At 35.9% G+C, this 21,039-nt stretch overlaps 2 protein-coding genes across 5 annotated transcripts; one reads left to right on the plus strand and one right to left on the minus strand.

The window, feature by feature from the left end:
- Nucleotides 1-5,882: 5,882 nt before the first annotated feature.
- On the plus strand, nt 5,883-11,826 carry LOC101743329 (carboxypeptidase B; the record flags this gene model as incomplete). The annotated part of the gene is made up of 8 exons (XM_021351664.3): nt 5,883-5,979; nt 6,504-6,698; nt 7,482-7,615; nt 8,589-8,749; nt 9,348-9,473; nt 10,206-10,314; nt 10,861-11,007; nt 11,492-11,826. Coding segments are annotated over 8 exons (1,251 nt in total), but the record flags the coding sequence as incomplete, so codon positions are not given.
- On the minus strand, nt 11,822-18,616 carry LOC101743472 (carboxypeptidase B). Of its 4 annotated transcripts, none has more exons than XM_021351661.3 (8): nt 18,286-18,616; nt 17,722-17,793; nt 16,602-16,735; nt 15,742-15,902; nt 15,150-15,275; nt 13,491-13,596; nt 13,136-13,282; nt 11,822-12,694 (listed from the first exon to the last, which is right to left on the minus strand). In XM_021351661.3, the coding sequence occupies exons 1-8, from the start codon at nt 18,428-18,430 to the stop codon at nt 12,455-12,457; spliced, it is 1,131 nt and encodes a 376-aa protein (XP_021207336.1). In that variant the 5' UTR covers nt 18,431-18,616; the 3' UTR covers nt 11,822-12,454. The 4 variants fall into 4 exon arrangements, with proteins under 4 accessions (XP_021207336.1, XP_021207337.1, XP_004931737.1 ...); XM_021351662.3 differs by having other exon boundaries at nt 16,602-16,678; nt 18,286-18,610; XM_004931680.4 differs by having other exon boundaries at nt 13,122-13,282; nt 18,286-18,608.
- Between the last annotated feature and the right edge of the window lie 2,423 nt (nt 18,617-21,039).

Consider the following 21,039-nt stretch of genomic DNA (forward strand, 5'->3'; position numbering starts at 1 on the left):
ATATATATCATAAATCAGCTTCAACCAGTTGTATGAAAAGTGCAGTGTCCCAATCTCAATATCTTACCAAACCATCGATCTTTAGTTGAATGGACATGGGCATTGTATAAATAAAAAATATTATTTATTTATAGCCATAAGTCACAATTCATCCTAAAACATCCTTTTTAGCATTACTTTATAATTAAATTTCTAATTAATGATTTTAACTTGTCCCGTAAAAAGTTCCACCTAGAAATTCCAGTTTTTGTTACCATAATTCTGAAGAAATATGAGAATCGATTAATGCAATTATATTTTAGAATAATGGTAGCATTAACCGGCTTGGCATCCGTCTTGTTTTAATTTCGACTAGTTCTTTCTGGTGCCGGTACGAACGGTAAAAGTCAATATTTAAGCTAGCGGTCAGAAAAAAATTCCACCTTTGTTACTCATAAAACATAGATAAGTGCAGATTTTATTGTTATTTCACTTAACCTACTATTAAAGCTCCCATTCTTGATTTCGTTAATCAAATCGAAATAAGAGTAATCGTGTGAGATGCATGTGTTTACAAATAAAATGACATGTTGTTCTTGATTTGTTACTTCTTTTTTTGTTACTTTTGTGTGGTAACGTATAAATGGAAAAGAGAGTAACAAAATAGGAAATCATTAGGCTGAGTATAGATAATATATTATTATTATTATTTAACTTTCTGTTTAAAATAATTTTATAATAATTATTGCAATTACAACGGCGTCAATTTCTTTGTTTTTTTGTTGTACTATTACAGATTTGTACTATGAAATAGATTGGGAGTTTTTTGTTAGTATTTTTCTATCAGTTTGATTAGTTTATTTAAAAACAAATGCGGCTTTTAAATATCTGCTTGTTTTAATCTAAAAGTGCGATCATAGTAAAGAGAGAACTACTGCATGATATTCCTTCTGATGTGGTGGGCTAAATTTCAAAATATCTGTTGTTCTGGGTAACGTAAAAAAAGGGTTCTTTTACACTAACACTTTTTTTTTCCTACCTATGCTGATAGCCTTGAGAGGCTATTTCAGCTTCACCCTAACGTTTGTAGGTGAGCTCACGGGGCTCAGCCGGAGAGTTGCTAACACTGACCGTAGCAAGAGCAGTGCTTCGCAGAACCTACCACCGGATCGGAAACGCGACCCACTGAGAAGGTCCGGCGAGAAACTCAGTGGGCTGTGTCTATGGGGTTAATTCGCTCGTCGAGCCCTTCGTCGCAAGCGACGGGTTCGACTCTAACCTCTGCTGAAAAAATGAGGCGCTACCGCGAAAGACTTAAAGAAAATCCACAAAAGATGGAGGAGCAGCGAATACGAAACATAGAAAGGATAAAATCTAAATATTTATATAAATCAGTAAGTGAGATGTCAGAAGACGAAAAAAATAAACAAAGACAAAAGTGGCGTGCCTGTGTTTACACCTTGGCCTATCATGGCCTTTTTCTTCGACACATTTTATAAAGGCACCGATATGTTATTCCAGATTCGTCTAATAATCCGCTGCATTTTGTATCAAGTATGAACGCTGTAGAAATAAAAATATTATTACGTTGTCCATTTTTCTGGTGTCAAAGATGTGATTATGATTTATACGATCACTATCCAGCCGATGAATGTGATTATTGCTATTAAAGGTTTTTACTGAATTAGAAACCGTTAGGCCTCCTTTTCATTATGATTAAAAAAGAACTGAAACGATATTTTTGTTACCTACTCGTAAATGCTCCTAAATATTTAAATAGGGTATTTTTTAAACGAAAAATGTTTAAATGTCCTTTGACAGCAGTTCATACTATAATCTACATATATAAATATAATTATAATTATTTTTAACACGGGTCAAAGTTTATTATAATTTGAACTACTTCGAAAACTAGCCTTATAAAATCCTAGTTTGTTACCAGTATTCCGTTTTTGTTACTGTCCCATAAAAGCGGACACGTATTTCTTTTCAAATTTTTTATTTATTATCTTAAAACCTGCAATTTTTTTTAAAAAAGCATAAGAAGTGCATTGTTATTTCATTTGTGAACGTATTTAAAAATAAAACAACATCAAAACTTCTTTACTGTGATTTTAAAACAAAGTTGTGGGCAAATGGTAACGTAAAGGATATATTACAACTTATATAAGTAACATTTTGCTGTAAATGTTAACAGTTTTTTATAGACACGTAAAATGATGGTTATGTCACCCTATTGAAATGCATAAAAGTTGACGAAATTGATTTGGTGTTTTAATTAACGTAATTGATAGACGGTAACAAAATAAGAATATTTCTCCGCCCTTGGTATATTTCTACACATTTCTCTACTTTATTACATATTAAACCTCAGAACAAACCTCATATTCAAAATCTTTAGACACCTATCTACAAATGAAAACAAAAAAAATGCTTTAGTTTAACAATTTTATTTTAGTACATTATTTTATTGGTGGTGCATTTATTTTGAGAAATGCTCATATAACAATTATACTGTTAAATCTCGTGTTTATTTTACGAAGTATCTGATCGTAACTGATTTAAAAACCAATGCGTCAAATTTTTATGTATTGAACCAGTGATTAATTGATCATTTAAATTGTACCTAACAATGGTTGAAGTCAAGATTAAACTCTTTTTTATCATTCCTTAATTCGGTATAACTGAAAAACAAATTCACAGATTGAAGAGAAAAAAACAATACCCAAACTAAAACACAAGTAATTAATTCCGTGCTGTGTTGTATAAATAGTTCATTAATGTTAGTTAATGTTAAGCCGGTAAGAGCAACGGCATCTATCGTCGAATAGCAGAAACGAATATCAAAAGAACTAGTAAAATCAAGAACGCTCGAGAAGTGCAACGCCATCTATTATCAAATAGCGGAAACATATATCGAAACTACTCGACTTGTCAGGAATGCTCTCTATAGTTCTAGGGATATCGTATTGACTATAAAAGCGTTGCAGAGATACAAGGGAAGCAGTTAGTAATCGGAACTACTTGAAGCGTAACAGCGAATGGATCACCTGAAGCGAAGTGGAAGAAGTGAGTTGAGAATTTTAAAGTTTTCCTAAAGAAAGTGTTCCAAGTGTTAATACATTTTTAATTTGTACGTCAGTAGAATTTTTTCCCGAACCCCAGCGCGTAACATTATGTTATATGTAGGAGGAAAAGATAAGGAAAGAGGCCAAAGGGGCGTAGTCCCATGCGTTGGCCCGATCAAATTAAGACGATATTAGATTCTAACATCAATGTCGCTATCCAATGCGCAGAGGTCAGGAATGAATGGAGCGAATAGTCCGAACAAAAGTACTTCGTAAAGGTCACGGCCCTCAGCACTGAGGTGCACGGTGCACGATGCCAGGAGGAGCAGGATGTTATTTATATATGTATATCCATAACGTATTATAATATGCGTAATGCGAGAATAACATCAATGAATCAGATGATTATTAATAACTAAACTATTGACTCCCATGCGGAATGTTACTGGTGTAGAAGTAAGGATAACCAAACACTCGACCAACAAGGATATCAAGAGATTTTTACAATTAAGTAGGTACAATGATAAAATTTCACAAATTAAAAAACTGTTTACCTCGATTGTGGAAGCCACAAAAAGTCATAACAGCTCCAATACTCATGTCTACTACAGCAGTATTACCTAAAAAGCTATATCAATCCCAGAAAACTCAGTATACATATGCTGCTTAATTAATATTATTTACTACAAAAAGTCTGAAACTCTTCAAAGACATTTTGTACTGCCTCTCGGGTATTTAATTTTTTAACTGCCTTTTGTAGCTGTAATGCCGTATGGAGCTGAGCATTCTCGAATACGAGCAGTAGGGATAAGCAATTAATCAAGGCTGGCCGGAGAATCGCCAACTTCTCCGCCATTATGTCCTGTTCCTTACAGTACACATGTGCAATAATGCTGATACCATTTGGTAAGAAGCTGTGATTAATTATACCGGCACCAAGCAGTGACCAGTTTTAGTGATAAATTTTCGTCTGGGGCGTTATATATGTAGGTTCTGAACCAAGGTGTAAACATGATGACCGCTTATCAAGTTTATTTACTTTACCAATTTTGCGTAAATTGAAAAAAACCACTAAACAAATGACTGAATTTTAAAATAAAATCCCATATCTTTACAATAAAATTCGTTTGAATTTAGAATTTCTTGCCAACCTTAAATAAATTGCGTTAAAATAGCCACAGTTGTTAGATTTCGTAGGCACTAAAAAAATCCATTCTTTTCGGATGATGTTCCTATATTGAGCACATATTTTAATTAATTAAAAAATATAGTTCGAAGTGTATGAAGGTCGCAATAAATTCAACTAACGAGTGACAAGTTCCCCCGAAGAGGGGTCACAATTAAAAAGATAAACGCGTATAAAGACCAAGGCGAGGTGACACTTGGGTGGCGAGGGCGCCTCGTGGTTCGGGGACCACTCCCTGGTTAGCAGCGGGCTACCGACACATCCGTCGAGCCTTACCAATTGTTCTATTCTCGAATTATTTCTCAAATATCTTTCCCTCGAACCCGCGAATTTATTTTGGGTTTTCGTAATAATTTCTAAAGAATGAAATGCCTTATTAATAATGTTATTAGTTTGGTTTTTATGTTTATTTTGGCTATTGTAACTAATTGCGATTAAATATTAACTTTACGTATTAGGATCCATGGAATATTTAATGAATTTAAATGAAAAGAAGAAGGATGTTCTCAATTCGGACTTTACATTATTTTGATTTGGTACATTTTGATGAAGTTACACAATAAAACCTTTCTTAGTTGCCCTATTTAGTTGATTGATTAAACTACCCAAAGATAATATTATGAATTTCTGATTATTTTATCTTGCCAAAATGCCATGATTGTTTTTATTGTTTAATGCTGAAAAAACTACCAACTTCATAGTTAATTAAAATTTTACAGGTTAACGAATGTTGTTTCGAGAAAAGTTAGTACTTAATCTCATTAGAGGGGAGTGCATGGCGAGACAAGGGCGACCGGCGAGGCGTTTACTGAAAATATCTGATTACATGTAATTATCGAGCGCTCCTGCCTCTTAGCGCAGGCGGACTTATTGAAACCGGTACCGAGGATAAGGATTCGAAATTGAAAATTTAATTAAAGCTGTTCTTGAATGTTCGATTTTATTGAAATTAAATTTGTTTGTATGAATAATATATAGTAATACTTACAATAATAATAGCACGTGATCCAGATTTGGCTTTTCGTTTTTTTTAAACCCTATATTTTGGAAATGCTCAATTTAAACTACTCGTGGTAGGACCTCTTGTGAGTCCGCGCCGGTGGGTACCACCGCTCTGCCTGTTTCTGCCGTGAAGCAGTAATGCGTTTCGGTTTCAAGGGTGGGGCAGCCACTGAGATCTTAGAACTTATATCTCAAGGTGGGTGGCGCATTTACGTTGCAGATGTCTATGGGCTCCAGTAACCACTTAACACCAGGTGGGCTGTGAGATCGTTCACCGAACTAAGCAACCAAAAAAAAAATTTTTTTTGGGTATAGAATATTTGGCGGCATTTTGAATGACTGGATGTTATTAATAGAAATTTAAACAAAATTACGCAAAAAAAATGTACAAATCAAATTAGACGTTAGGCTGTACAACAGTTAGATAGGCCTTAAGTTGTAAAGATGTTTTAAATTTAGTTTGAACTTTATTAAATTGATTAATGATAAAAAAACAAGAATGAGGTTTTATTACATAACTGAATACAATAATGACTGATAATCCAATGTCTGTAAACTGTCAAAGATTATGTAGATATTCAATTAAATTTTTGGAAAGTACCAATAAATTTTTGTTATTAATGTGAAATTCCAGTCGGTAACTAACCAAAGTGGCACGTAAGGACGCGAGATTTCAAATATGGGAGGTAAAATGCTTAAAAGAAGGTCAAAGGATATTTGTAAAGAGCTTAGACACCAAGGGCGGTATGTTTAGAATTTTAGCTTGAATTTTCTGAGTTTTTTTTCAGTATTTAGTGTCTTTTTTAAGTTTTAGACTTTTGTGACTCTTATCGCATTTTATTATAGTTCGTATATAAGAAAAACTAAATGTAAAATCAAATTCTTCTATACTTGTTCTTATCTTATCTTCTTTACTAAATTATTCTATAGTTATTTCTATATTATAATAGCGCCTCTAAAATGAGTCATTATCCGGTCACCGTTCTCGTCGAACCCGTCGCTTGCGACGAAGGGCTCGACGAGTAAATTAACTCTCAGACACAGCCCACTGAGTTTCTCGCCGGATCTTCTCAGTGGGTCGCGTTTCCGATCCGGTGGTAGATTCTGCGAAGCACGGCTCTTGCTAGGGTTCGTGTTAGCAACATCGTCAGGTTTGAGCCCCGTGAGCTCACCTACTAAAGTTAGGGTTACGCTGACATAGCCGCTAGGGCTATCAGCTTAGGTAGGAAAAAAAAAAAACAAAAATAGTCATTATTTCACATTTTCAGCTATCAACGTATGCAAAGAACGTCACAGTGCAATGGATGTGATAGTGGAGGGTACCCGTACAATGCAAGTAGAAAAACTACTAAGAGAAAGAGACATATCCTTCGACGTGGTGACGAATGATATTACGTCACTAGTGGGTCCACCTCGTCGTGTCCGAAGTCCTGTGTTGTCACCGCGTATGCGTTCACCAATTAGTGGGTTTTTTAACTGTTATTATTTTTATTTTAAGTTTTTAATTTGAATCGGTTGACATCTTATTTTTGTTCTTTTTTAATCTGCTTAAGCAACATTTTACTAGATTTAGATATGTTCATATTTACGACATAGCCTTTATTACTTTTGGATCACTCAATTTCCATTCCATATTTGATTGAGACGACAAAATTGAGATACGGCGATTTTTTATTTAACAGACGCCTTTGTCAGTGGGACAAAAGAGATTTGTTTTTTGGTCAACGCATATGTATGTAAATTACTTTTCTCGAATTTTCTTTTACTGGTGGTAGGACGTCTAATGAGTTCGGACGGGTATGTACAACCATCCTGCCTATTTATGCCGTGAAGCAGTAATGATTTCCGGTTTGAAGGGTAGGGCTGCCGTTGTACTGTGAAAGCTGAGGCCTTAGAACTTATGTCTCGAGGTGGGTGGCGGCATTTACGTTGTAGGTGTCTATGCGCTTCGGTAAACATTTAACACGAGGTGGGCCATGAGCTCCTCTATCTATCTATCTAAGCAAAAAAAAAAAAACTACAAACTGCTGTTTTATTTTTAACGAAGTCGCCTTTGACCACGAAAAATTAAATAATCGAAGCGTTGTAAAATATGGAATAATATTTAAAAACAAGCGAGATTGAGCCTCTAAACTATTTTTAAATGTCCACGACTCGAGAAAACCCAAGAAAACACTATTGTATTATATTTTTAAGGCGAACTTAAGTTTATTAAATAAAATAAGTAAGCTCTTAATAAATTTCAGAAAAAAGTCTCGACTGGAAAGATTTTTACCCTTTGAATGTTATTTACGATTTCCTCGATGCGTTAGAGCGCCAATACCCGTCGATTTGCACGGTAACCGTTATTGGCAATACAGTGGAAGGCAGGGATGTCAAGGTTAGATAGGTACTAGATACTTTACATTTTAATTTAGTGCGCTCGTCGTTAGAAGCACACCGTCGATTCACGTTTTTGCGAAATTATTTTTCCCCCGGATTCGTTTGTAGGTTTTCGTTTTCATTTTTACAATTTATAGAACCAGACGTGCCCAGCGGTTTCTATAGAATCTGTAATTTGTTCAGCGGCTTCTATAGAGTCTGTCTTCAGTCCACGAACTGCAACGTAATATTACGAACCAGCAAACACACAGTCATATCTGTTATAGCAGCATACTTAACGTTACGCCATTCATTTCATTACCCATCAAAGAAAGTATCGTACCTTTTAATTCTTGTTGAACTTTCACATATTATTATACTCCATTTAATCTTGTTTTAAATATTTGTAATGTATTAGGAGCAACTCTAAATTCCAAAGTTGATATAAAGGTTGTCCGGCATTGTCTCTATGTAGAAAAATAAATTGTATATCCAAAAGAGATTGTAAAACATTACATTGCTTATAATATAATTATTTTTTTATCACCGAAATTAATCGAAAACATGATTACCTAATATATAAAATATACGTAAAAATCAGCTTTCAGAAAATACGTGACGTAGGTCATGATTTTATATACCTTGAGTACCTGATACCTGAAAATTGGCCGTCTAAGCAAGGTAGCAGGTAGGCATGCGTTCTTAGTACATACTAACACTACGCAATCGGCCACATTTAGTTCATCAGAAAATACGTGACGTCTGGGGGCCCTGGGATCTTGTACTATACGAAGAATTACGCAAAATTTGGCTAGTTTCATTTTTACTAAAACTATTTATTTGTTGCGAAAATCGTTTGCATGATAGTGTACAAATGTATTTATTAAAAAAAAATTATACTTGTCATCAAGATCTGATGTCTCCAGCTTCGATTGACCTACGAATAATATTGAATACACCACTATTGAAACCATGTTTGATTAATGTTCTAGATGTTGAAAATTTCAAATAGTAACGCCAGAAATACAGCTGTTTGGCTGGACGGGACAATACACGCTAGAGAGTGGATCAGTACGTCAGTCGTAACGTACATAGCCGATCATATCGCTAGAAGTTTTAATACGCTACCTGATTATATCACTAATAAGGACTGGTGAGTGTCTTATATCCGTTTTTAAAAACTGTTGAAACGGCCCTTTGTGCCTTTGAAGAAAGACAAGTTACAGCGCTTTGGAAAAATCGGGTATCGCAAGTGTACGTAATGTCAATGAAGCGTTTTCAGAATTTTACTCTGTAGTTTACTCTGATTCGATGGCGGGTGGTGGGATGGTAATGATTACAGGATAAACTTAAATAATTCTTCAGACCATGCTCTAAAGAATATGCGGTACAGAACTAGATTGGTCTAATAGAATCATCACGCGTATGCAGTATGTCAATTTAGCAGCAAATTTGTCACTGGGCTTGTAGCACAGATACACACTTTTAAAAACAATATTTGTTATTCGGATATTGTTTTAAAACCGCCGTTTATTTCGTACCATGGTTGATTTGGATCTATAAAAATTGTTTGTTGGTAGCATAGCAGTTTAGTCGAAATAAAAATTCGTCTAATTGGTTTTAATAATACGACTGTACAACTGTTGGATTTTTATTTTCTTGTATATCCCTATCTGTTCGGCACTTTGCCAATTTAAAAGGGGAGTCTTTAATATGTTGTTTTGTGTTTTATATGTGCTTGATTTTTGTAGGTTTTTCGTTCCTGTGGTAAATCCGGACGGCTACTATCATACGCATACGGTCGATCGAATGTGGCGAAAGAATAGAGCTCGATTTGGAAATACCATTACTGGTGTTGATTTGAATAGAAATTTCGGGTTAGTTTACAAAAATGATACTAATATAGTATTTTAAAATGCATAAATATCCGAATAATTGCATCTGCTATTTGGTTGTGTAGAGTGAAAGCCAAAAGAATATAAAAATAAGATACATATTTTTAATTAAAAATCTATTTTTGTGTCTCAAAAGGTCTTTTTTTCCTTCCATCTATAATTTGGTTTCTTTAACTGATTTTTTGAAATGTTCTAAAACATTCAAGTTTTATTCGCGACTTAGGGATAAAACGACTTAGGGATTGAACAATAGTTATTGAGCTAACAATAGCACTCATGTCAGATACCCTTAAATGTAGTGCGTCCAGAAATATCGTTTACAGCGTATCGTTTACATATTTATGGATGATGCACTACATAAACCTGATAAAAACCTTATGAGATATTTAATTATTTTTGCCTCTGCTAAAAAGTAAACAAAGGTTACTTGAGAAGTATTGCTAGTTAGGCGACGTTATGTGTCAACAGTGACTGTCATGATGATGTAACAAACACTATCGTATTCTTCTGATGTTGTGACGTTGTGATGGATGGTGAGTCCGTAAGTTGCGGTAGTATCGTGCGACCTATTCGCAATGTCGCTTCAATGCAATTGCGACTTCGACCTGTCCATTTGAGCTCGTCTACATCAATAACAATAATATGGATTTAAAATTTATTTGAAATTCGTATATATTGAGGTGCACACTTAACAGCGTTCATATTGTTTCATAGACTAAACTGGGGTAGGAATGGTAATACAGAATGTGCCTCGGGAGATCCGAATCATTTAAACTATCGTGGAACTGAAGCATTTTCTGAACCAGAAACGGCAGCTATTAAGGTAAGAGAATCCAACGAATTTAATGGACGTCTTTGTATGTTCTTTATGCGTTCTTAAGCTATCTGTTTGTTTATGAAACTTGATAAAGTTGTTGCCACTTTAGGGAAGACTTCTGACGTAATACCATCACACATGGTGGTGCGCGTGTAGTTCCAATAAATGGGTGTCCTATCATTTTACTGGTAGTTGAGCATCTTATTGTACTCTAAGCCCTCACAAGTGTGAACTATTATTTCCATCACTTTATTAGCTTCATCTCTAACAACACTATGACTTATGAAATTTTTATTGTTTCTTCTGACCATAGCATTATTTTTGTTGGTTCAGTACTGTGAAGAACATTTTTTCTAAGCTGGTTTTTTTTGGTCATTAAAGGTGTTTGTGTCATAAATATTAGATATAATATATATTTTTAAAGTCCCATCATAATATCAACATCGAATTACTTCAGGACTAACTATAGGAGTGTAATGAGGTTTAATGAAAAAAGATTTGAATGTTTGAAAAGTATTTTTCTTTACTAATTAAATATGTCTTTGTTCACAGGACATCATTTTGTATTCGGGGGTACCTTTCAAAATATTTCTAACATTTCACGCATACAGTGAACTAATATCATTTCCATGGTGCTATACCTCGGATCCTTGTCCGGATTACGTTAATTTATTGGAAGGAGGTACCGCCATGGCTAAGGTAACAATTGAATCATCTTATTCATGCACTCGCATAGAAAATTTACAAAAATAAGCGATCGATAAAAAAAACTGTTAAGAATCACCAAGATTAGTAGCGGATTCTAGATAGGTGTGCTAGCAAGACTATTTTGTATAATGACGTCGTAGTTCAAGAACACGAAAGAAAATCCATAACCAACACTCGTGTAAAAGGCAGCAATTAGTTTTTTATACATGCATTGAAGTTGGTTTATCTCGTTATCTCTTTCGCGTGTCTAATGTTAAGAGGGGTCATAGCTTCATAGGTTGCTTTTTCTGCTCGTTCCTTGTCAACTAGCACCACCAGCCGAATTGGAATACTTTAAATTAAGCATACAAAATGTATCTGAACACATTATTATATTTATTTGTCTTCTTCGACCTTTTAAATTGTATGCATTATAAATTGGAGATTGGAGATTATGTTATAATATTAAATTTCTGGTTTCATTGATTTGTTTTAGGCTATTTATGAGACGAGTGGCCGAATGTACAAAGTCGGTAATTTTAAAGATATCATGTACTACGCAAGTGGTACAAGCATAGATTGGAGCTACGGAACTGCTCGTATACCATTTACGTACCTAATCGAATTGAGAAGTAAAAAGGATAGATTTTTACTACCCAAAGAAGAAATTCAAGATTGCTGTAAAGAGGTGCTGAACGGGGTCAAGGCATTAGCCGAGTTCGTCGACAAAAAGAAATGTCGCAATTGCAATGTTCATTTCAAAAAGAACCCACAGTGATAAGGAAATGTGTGAAAATAGTATTTTGTTCAGAATAAAAGAGAACTATAAAACTTGATTATTTATTTTCAAAATCGATACAATTTTACAGATTACAATAACAATGATATCCAATTAATTATATTAATATATTAATTAATTTTATATATTACTCAAATTCGTTAGTAGGAAAGAAAATGAGGGCTGATTTAAGTTTCTATATAGGAAAAAAAGAATGGGGCGATTGGTAAGGTGGTCGCTGTATTGTACTTGTAATAGCCACTCACAAAAATCTGGCCTGACCCTTATAGGCATGAGGAAGTTAAATGCTTGGACTCAAATGTCACAAAATATGTTTGTTGAATATCAAAAGATGCTGTCTTTACATCAGGTTCCAAAATTAGCCACAGGCCTTTTGATTTTCGTGTGGCTATGAATAATATGGTATTTTAATTAAACTTCAGGTATATTTTTTCTGTATCTCATAACCTAATTCGAGCTGGCTATTAAACCAGGAAGATATTTACTAGAATATTTTTATGGCTGTTGGTAAACTAACCAGCTTGGGACCCATTAGATTTCTCTTCACGACTACTGTTCGCAAAGGATGCGCTTTTAGTCCTTAAACAGTTTAATCGAGAAACTATATTTTATCAGCTCTTACATTCGCGAACTCCGACTGACATAACTCACTAAGCTTTGTTAATTTCGATCAATAAATTCCATCAAACTTTTGACGGCGCTAAGAATTTCCTTGCAAGTCTCCATAATTTGGTCTTTGGGTAGTTTGAATCGGTATTTTTTGCTCCTCAATTCAATCATGTACGAATATGGGATCTTTGCAATCGCGTAACTCCAGTCTGTACTAGTGCCGCATGCATAGTATGTCATGTCCTTTGTGCTCCCTACTTTGTAAGTCACACCGCTGCTTTCAAATATTGCCTGTAATCAAGTTACATTAGTTAGTCGTGATTCTATTTCATCATAGTTATGCACGGCTATACAACTCTAACCCCTTTAAGCAGCTACCATTTCTCAATCGCACTTCCACCAATATTCCTATCTACCCACGAATTCATCAATTCTAAGGGATTTTTATACTAGTGGGAAGCATTCTTCGGGCTTTCCAGTTCGAGGGTTTGGGCAGCCGTTGTATAAATTAATCTTTAAATCTTGCATTCTGAGGTAGGTATTGGCATCTATGGTGTTTTGTCTATGAGCTTCAGTAAGCCGTATAAGGAGACTCCATCAATCCACAATAAGCCCTCTTTGATTTGATGCACACTTTAAAAAGAAAGATTCGTTTTTGTTTCACAGTTCTAACGGGAATAGACGAAGTTAATTGACCATACGATTTTATTTTTCTTACGTGAACTTATGTACCCTTGCCATTACTGCCCCGCCTTCTAATAATTTCAAGTAGTCCGGACACGGTTCTCTTTTGTACCCCCATGGAAATATAATCAGTTCATAATAACTATGAAACGATAGGAATGCTTTAAATATAACTGTGGATCCCAAGATTGTATCCTGAAAAAAAAGTAGATATATCCAGACTGATTTCTGTGTACTGTGATATAAATAAGATGAATTCTTTATTTAGGTTTTGCCTTTGACGTCATTCGTCTCATTTGGGATGGATTGTGTTTGGTTATTTTTTTATAGAGAGCCATCTAGCGGAGTGCTTATCTTATATAGCCAAATCTTATATAAATATTACTATAATCTCAATACATACTCTTACTGCTATCGCTTCAGGTTCAGAGAATGGCATTGGTCCTCTATAAAATACACTGCTCGGCTCCTCTGAAGAACCTTCGTCACCGTTGTTACCCCAACCGCAGCTGGAATGTATTTCAGAAGTTTTTAGTACAACTTAAAGTTCACGAAGCGCTCGTAATGCCGATATTCATTTTATTTCTTCATCACATACATTTCAATTAATTTTAAATTTAATAACGAATATGAGATATGTTATACTGCTATCAATGGATATAAGCTTAAATAGCGGCATAAGGTATATCCAAGTCATATAATAACTGCGTACATTGTACAAACTGGGTGTACCGCAGAAGAAAAGGAGGCATTCCTAGATTATCTTATGAATAGTATTCCATTTAGTGAGACAAAACTTATCTGTAGCGATCTTAATAGACTTGTAGAGGAATAAAATCCAATTATAAGGAATAATATCCAAAATATATCCAATTCCAATTATAAGGATGTACACGGATGTTTCAGTTATGGGAATAAAATATAGAGTTTGGATTTAAAATTAAGCAAATATATAAAGAATAGTACATTGTGCACCAAGGGAGAAAATTAGGACATTTCCTCTCGCGTGTAAATGGCAAACACGCGGGATGAGATGTCTAACTTTTTTCCCGCGGTGCACATACTATTTTTTCTCCTACCAGGCCGAAAGTTCGTGGAGTATCGAGCCAGGGTCCAGGGGCGAAGCCCTGGCAGGGGGTAGAGGGGGGCGGAGCCCCCCCTTACTAGTAAAAAAACAATTTAACTGTTTTTTTATTTTTAAATAATTTCTTACTAATTGAATAAGAACTGTCTGATGAACTCATCTTTGTACTTAATACTTCACTATTAAATTTTATTGCATTTTGTTTATTTCACTTTTACATTAAACACAATATTGCAAACTACCCGAGCACAACAATGGCGGAGAATTTTAACACTAACATGCGCACTTGTCAGTACCCAGGGAGGAAAAGTTACACTTTCTTCCCTGTACAGCGGGAGGAAAACCGAATTTTCGGCGTAAGTAGGAGAAAAAAACATTTCACTAAATTCAAATAAAAGTATAAACAGAAGGTGGCAAGAATACTATGCATTACTTTTAAACAAAGAGTTTTCAAGTAAAAATCTGCCATCACTCCAATTATGGATAATGCGGAGGGACGATGACTACGCCGTTCGTCATGTACTGTATCTGCCCAAAGACGGCGCCTCGGGGAGGACAAATATACACCAAACACTCAACCAAGGCCCAACCTGTCAGTGTGATAGTTCAGGATAGAAATTACTAGCTCAGATGAATTAAGAGTGCCAACCCTGCCTAAAGTGAGATAAGGCAAACAAGGATAGATAGTATATCCAACTCACAACCACTGAAGGTTGTTTTGAACTCTTGTTTGAAGAAGGACATAGCGCCCAATAAGCACCATGAAGGGAAGTTCATTCCAGAGCCAAATGACTCATACGAATAATGATACGTTGAGGACCAAAGCACCCGATTTAGGTATTTGGGTGAACTTTACCCCGGCCATGGGCGGTGCAACGATAAAACGAGAGAACAAGGTCATCTCTGAAAAATTCCTTAGGGCACTTCTTTTTGAACATACAGCACCAAGCTCAAACAAGGAAATACGTAGTAATTCACCTAAAATTTCGATTTAAATCAACACCAACGCGCTCTCCGTCATATTTCGCTCGGTTTTTCCTCCACATTCGGTCATGCGTATGGGTGTATTCATAGCCATCTGGATTTAATATGGGTACAATATGCCTGGAAGCGAAACAAAATCATCTCAATATATTTTTCTGTAAAAGACAGCTTTTAATTCAGTAATGGCAACCGAATGCGAAATATAAAACCATTTTATAAGTTATTATATACTTTTGAACTAGATTTGCCCCGCGTTGCCACTCGGTAAATTCAGACATTATGCATGCATCGACGATTAATAATTATAATTACCCTATAATAGCAGTTATAAGATATCTGTCGATTTGTAGCTCCGTTCATAATATAGTTGTAATATAATACAGAAATTCATAATATATGTAGTAGTAGTAGTATAATATAGTGCATAATAACAAAGTCATACGTATAAATACACAAGGTAACACAAATCGGATTCAGCCGTGTTCTGTGATAGATATCCTAATTTTTTTTTTATATTTTATTAGAGCGGTTACGTTTCCTACTAAAAATCAATGACAATAGCCCTACTTTTAGTTGGAGTACAAACCAATCCTTATTAGTAATAGAAGTAGGTAGACTGTGAAAGTTTCTTGCAATGTAATCAGCTATGTAAGTTACAACTGCCGTGCTTATCCATTCACGAGAGTGTATCGACGCGTCGAGCCATATAGCTGAGTTACGGGCGTCGCTGTTTGATATCTTTAGCATCTGGAAATATTTTTTAGAGAAAGAAAGAGTTACTAAGAATCGTCCAGTAGTTTGAAAATTATTTCTCCACTTGAATACCACTACCCACGCTGAAATAAGAGATAAAAAATTTAATTGTATCGGAATACGGCTATTTCAGCCTTCGAATGCACCGTCTGAACTCTTAAAGTCGGAAACAGGTTGATTTGTGTTATTCATCGTACAGGCTTACAATGCGCCCCACGAGTAAATCTTATAAAAATAAAAAACTATAATTTTTGGTTCAGCTTTTTCCAGTCCCGGCGAAATCATATATTCTTATTTGAATGACCGTATACACGTAACTTTTATCTATTGAAACTGAAATTTCGACTAAATTTCATAAGTCGTGTGACTGTGTCGGCTCGAATTACTGTCAACACCAGTTGGATGCGTTCTTCTGCTCATCTGCTGCTTTAAGTGCTAGCACATTAATAACGAGTTTCATAGCAGAAATGTTAGAAGAAGAATTGCTTTCAGAAAACATACGAGATGCAGAGTCTACTACGGCCTCCTGAATTGGGAATGGTCGTTCACGGATGTCGACAATATCAAGGGCAAAGCAAGTCCGCTCTCGCACCCTGACTCGATCATTGCCCAAACACGATTTTGGCGTGAACGGTGTTCTGGATAACCGAATTTCGGCTGTACTGTTTAAAATAAAATTATCTGATAACAAACCTTAATATCGCGTCCCTCGACCGATTGCCCAATGACAGAGACAGTGCAAATGGCCGGGTAATCCCTCTCCAGTTCATCTATAAACGCGTAAATCACGTTCAGTCTGTGGTATTTCTTCCAATTCATTAATTTTACTGAAAACTTATACTGATTTATTTGGAGCTTTCATTGCAATCAACGTGTTATAAAGTTAGGTTACGGTTTAAGCATATTTATTTATGCAAGTATAATGCATTTCAATATAATACGTTAATATATTGGTTCATTCAAGTTTATGAGCTGAAGTTTAGTTTAATAATATTCTAAAGGAATGAACAGTTTTCATAAATTAAATTATTCCAAAAATTCAATGTTCCAACTTTAATAGATGGTGACCCAAACTAAGAACTGGTGGACTGGGCACTGGTGGTAGGACCTCTTCACTGGTGGTAGGACCTCTTCACTGGTGGTAGGACCTCTCACTGGTGGTAGGACCTCTTCACTGGTGGTAGGACCTCTTTTCACTGGTGGTAGGACCTCTTGTGAGTCCGCGCGGGTAGGTACCACCACCCCGCCTATTTCTGCCGTGAAGCAGTAATGCGTTTCGGTTCGAAGGGTGGGGTAGCCGTTGTAACTATACTGAGACCTTAGAACTTATATCTCGAGGTGGGTGGCGCATTTACGTTGTAGATGTATATGGGCTCCAGTAACCACTTAACATCAGGTGGGCTGTGAGCTCATCCATCCATCTAAGCAATAAAAAAAAAAAGAACATTTTTTCACAATAATATCTTGTGGGTGCTGGAATCATGCACAAAAGCCCACTGAGTTTCTCGCCGGATCTTCTCAGTGGGTCGCGTTGCCGATCCGGTGGTAGATTCAGCGAAGCTCTTGCTAGGGCCAGTGTTAGCAACACTCCCGGCTTGAGCCCCGTGAGCTCACATACACGTCAAGGAGAAGCTGAAATAGCCTCTCAAGGCTATGAGCATAGGTAGGATAAAAAAAACATGCACAAATGCAACCTAGACTAGTGTGGACTTTGTAGGTCATTAGCAAACGGTCAATAATCGCCACATGGCAGCACTACAGAGGTGATGGATATTGAAAAATAAAAAGATTGGTGACAAATTGTCAGGTCTACCTTTTCTTTTCTTTGGTTTATTCGTTGGAACAATTTGTTTTAATCCTCTTGGTATGACTGTGCCTGGTTTTGCTGTAAGCGAAAAGATGTCGGCAACTTTGTAATTAGCATTGAACTATTATTAGTCTATTTTGGTAGGAAAGGAGCGGAATCTGATTGTAAGCCATGGTGAACAAATTAGATTGCTTATTTGTTGACATATATTTTCACTTGGATTGTTGTAAATTACTGGTTCCTTGGGACTCTAAAACGATATTTTAGAATCAAGATATGAGGCCGGAGTCTCTTTAACATAAACATGAAAAATCTGAAGCAAGTATAGACCGAATGGTATCTATATCTGAACTCACAACCCACGTTTGATTAGCCGTGTTCCTTTATCGTGAAAGTCATTCGTGATATGTGGGTATATAGGTATGTACCAGAAGATTTAAACGCCGATGTATTCCCATCTCTGAATACGAATATATTGGGCCGATTACCAACTAAGCCTAAACTAACCTAACTGGGCTAAAGTGCCTAGATGGCTAATTGTTATCTATCCAAGAGTAATATATTCCTTACTTTTCTTTCCGAACTTAGTTTGAGTACCGTTTTCAGTCCATATAGTGGAATTGGATTCCAAATCTACATCGTGTTCGGAAATACCGTTGGTCTTTCGCAAAACGTTTGATAATTTTGTAGCACTCGTCGTTGAGATTGTATTCATTGTTGAGGATGTTAGTCGATTGTGTATAAGGAGTAGTTTTTTTGATTCAACACTAGACTAGAATGTAGTTAAATTTAGGTATTCTACGAGAATTTTGATTGTATTGAAAAATGACAAGTGTAATTTTATAATTGAATAAAAACTAAGTGATTACGTTCTCTTTGGTTGATTATTTGGTGGTTGTCTATTTTTCGACATTAGAGTCAAAAAGTTTTTATATATTTTTTAAATTTTTTTATTGATTTCACATTCACGGGCTCCATGATTATAAATATCCAGAATCGGTTCATCATATGAACAAATCATTATTTTATTTTGATTCGTTCCTGTTACATAGAGTATTTCATTCATTTCCTCCTGAACCATGTAGGTAATAAAGTCTGCGAGAAATGCCCGTTAACATTGCCCAATTACGTAAATTCGAAAACGTCCAACATCAGTGACATTTAGTAGTGAACGAATTCGACTTTTGGATTAGAAAACCGCCGACTGGAAAACTCCGCGAACGTTCGTTCTCGCCACAGTGCGGTCTGCCAATCACACGAGCGACGCAGCTACGTCGGGACATATAATCGGTATTCTGCTTATTCTAGAACAAGTGCAAAAAAAAAGTAAAAAAAAAGCGGTTGTCTGTAAAGTCGGCTTACTGACGATATTTGAACGTGACAACGTCATAAGAAAATACAGATGGAATGGTTTCATTTTTCAATTATCGCAATTATCGTTGCTATAAACAATTGACACCACATTCACTTTTCACTTCATACTTGACGGAAACATGTAAATGTATTATTGTATAGCAGCTGTCCATCGGTGTATTATTGTATAGCGGATGCATCGCTCCCTCAAGTAGGAGAGAGACAGATGTCGAACGCTGCCGAACGCGGAGGCCGATTGTGCCTCTTGGTCGCTCGTTGCGCGCTCTCGCTTGCACTTCAAGCCTTAAATGGAACGCTTCAAAGTGTGGTAACGCCGCATGATTCATGTTTTTTCGTGCGTGCAGCCGGCTCCATCGAATTATAAAACGTTGTCACGTCAAACAACTTTTTCTGATTTCAAAATTAGAAGGTACGAGTTAACAAGGAAGCGAGTTCATTAAAACTTAAGTAAAGACATAGTGTGCTACTTCTTATGTTATCTACTGTTCGATATTTTTATTGCAGACACTTGCAGGTGATCCTTAATACTATAACTCAGATGTAGATTCTATTACAACGACAGCTCATGTGAATAACAAAGTTAATACAGTTAAAAACTTATAAATCGCAGTGATCCCAGTCTCGACCTCACGATATCTTGGATTATAGGTGCATTTGTAAATTTAATTTAAATTGGTCACAGAAAGGTGATGGAGCTAACTTGCTCCTACAAGGGCAATAAAAAAAATAGAGAGAGAGAGCTCACGGCTCTTCTGTTGTGATTACCGGTGCCGATAGAAATCACGACGTAAAATCCGCTTATTTCACTAATATTTCTTAAGAAGTTTTAAGACGTTTGTGTCTCAATGGTAGCTGGCTGTTTTTGAAAACGGAACGCTGTTTCCTTGCGGTAACTATAATCAAGAAGAAAGTAAGTAAGCGCTTAGTCACCAAATTGTTGTGGAATTTTAAATACGCTTCACATTATAATAAGAATGGATTTAATCTGATCTCTCATGGAAATTCATTCGTTGTATGTATTCATCTTCCTATCGAACTAATACGAAATTTTTACGAACGAGAAATGGCTGGCTGACTATGTTCTGAATTAGTGTTGCAACAAGAATACGGCTCCGTAACTTTTAGTGCGCGGTTGTAGTCGGAGAACGAATTACAGAAGTCGCTGATCGTGTCCAAAAGAGATTGATTGTAACGGACATGACGGGAAGTTGTCTTTTGAAAACTCCACTGAAACTAGTAAAACAAATATGACTTTTTTGTCTAGTCAGGTAAAGTATATTGGACATAAAAATGTAAATACTTATATTTCTTTGTTGCTTAGATGGGCGGGTAAGCTCCCGGCGCACCTGGTGTTAAATGGTCACTGGAGCCCATAGACCCAAATTCCGCCACCCACATTGAGACATAAGCTACATAGAACTCAATATCTCGATTTTTAAAGTCCATTTTTCACCAATGTTTTAGCACTATTCACCGTTTTTTTTAAATAATAATAATAAGTTTCGTGATATATAGGTTCTCTGTTTCTAAAAAAAATGACTTCCCGAGAAATGTTACAGCTTTAACGATTCTGTGCTTCACAAGATTTCCAGTCAACACCGTACTATCCCAACCCAGTAAGTGTTTATAGAAATGTGATCTGGAATATTACGTAGTTCACATATTAAAAATGCAAAACTACTGTTATTGTTGAGATGGTTGATTCATGCCTTGAGTTTTCCGCCTGTACACAATAGAAAAAAAACGACCCAAATATGAATCGTACAGAGGAAGCATTCATAAATGATTTTTACTTCTTGTATTCCAGAACCTTCGCTGGCTATTAATATGGAAACAGATCGAGTTTTAATGCAGGCGACAAGTTCGGTAATGCTATTCGCCCGATGAGGTCGTGTGATAATTAACGAGATTGCGACAAGACGCGTTCCGACGCCCGCCTAATTGAAACGT

The sequence above is a fragment of the Bombyx mori genome, chromosome 3, assembly GCF_030269925.1.
Source record: "Bombyx mori chromosome 3, ASM3026992v2".
Classification (NCBI taxonomy): Eukaryota; Metazoa; Arthropoda; class Insecta; order Lepidoptera; family Bombycidae; genus Bombyx; species Bombyx mori.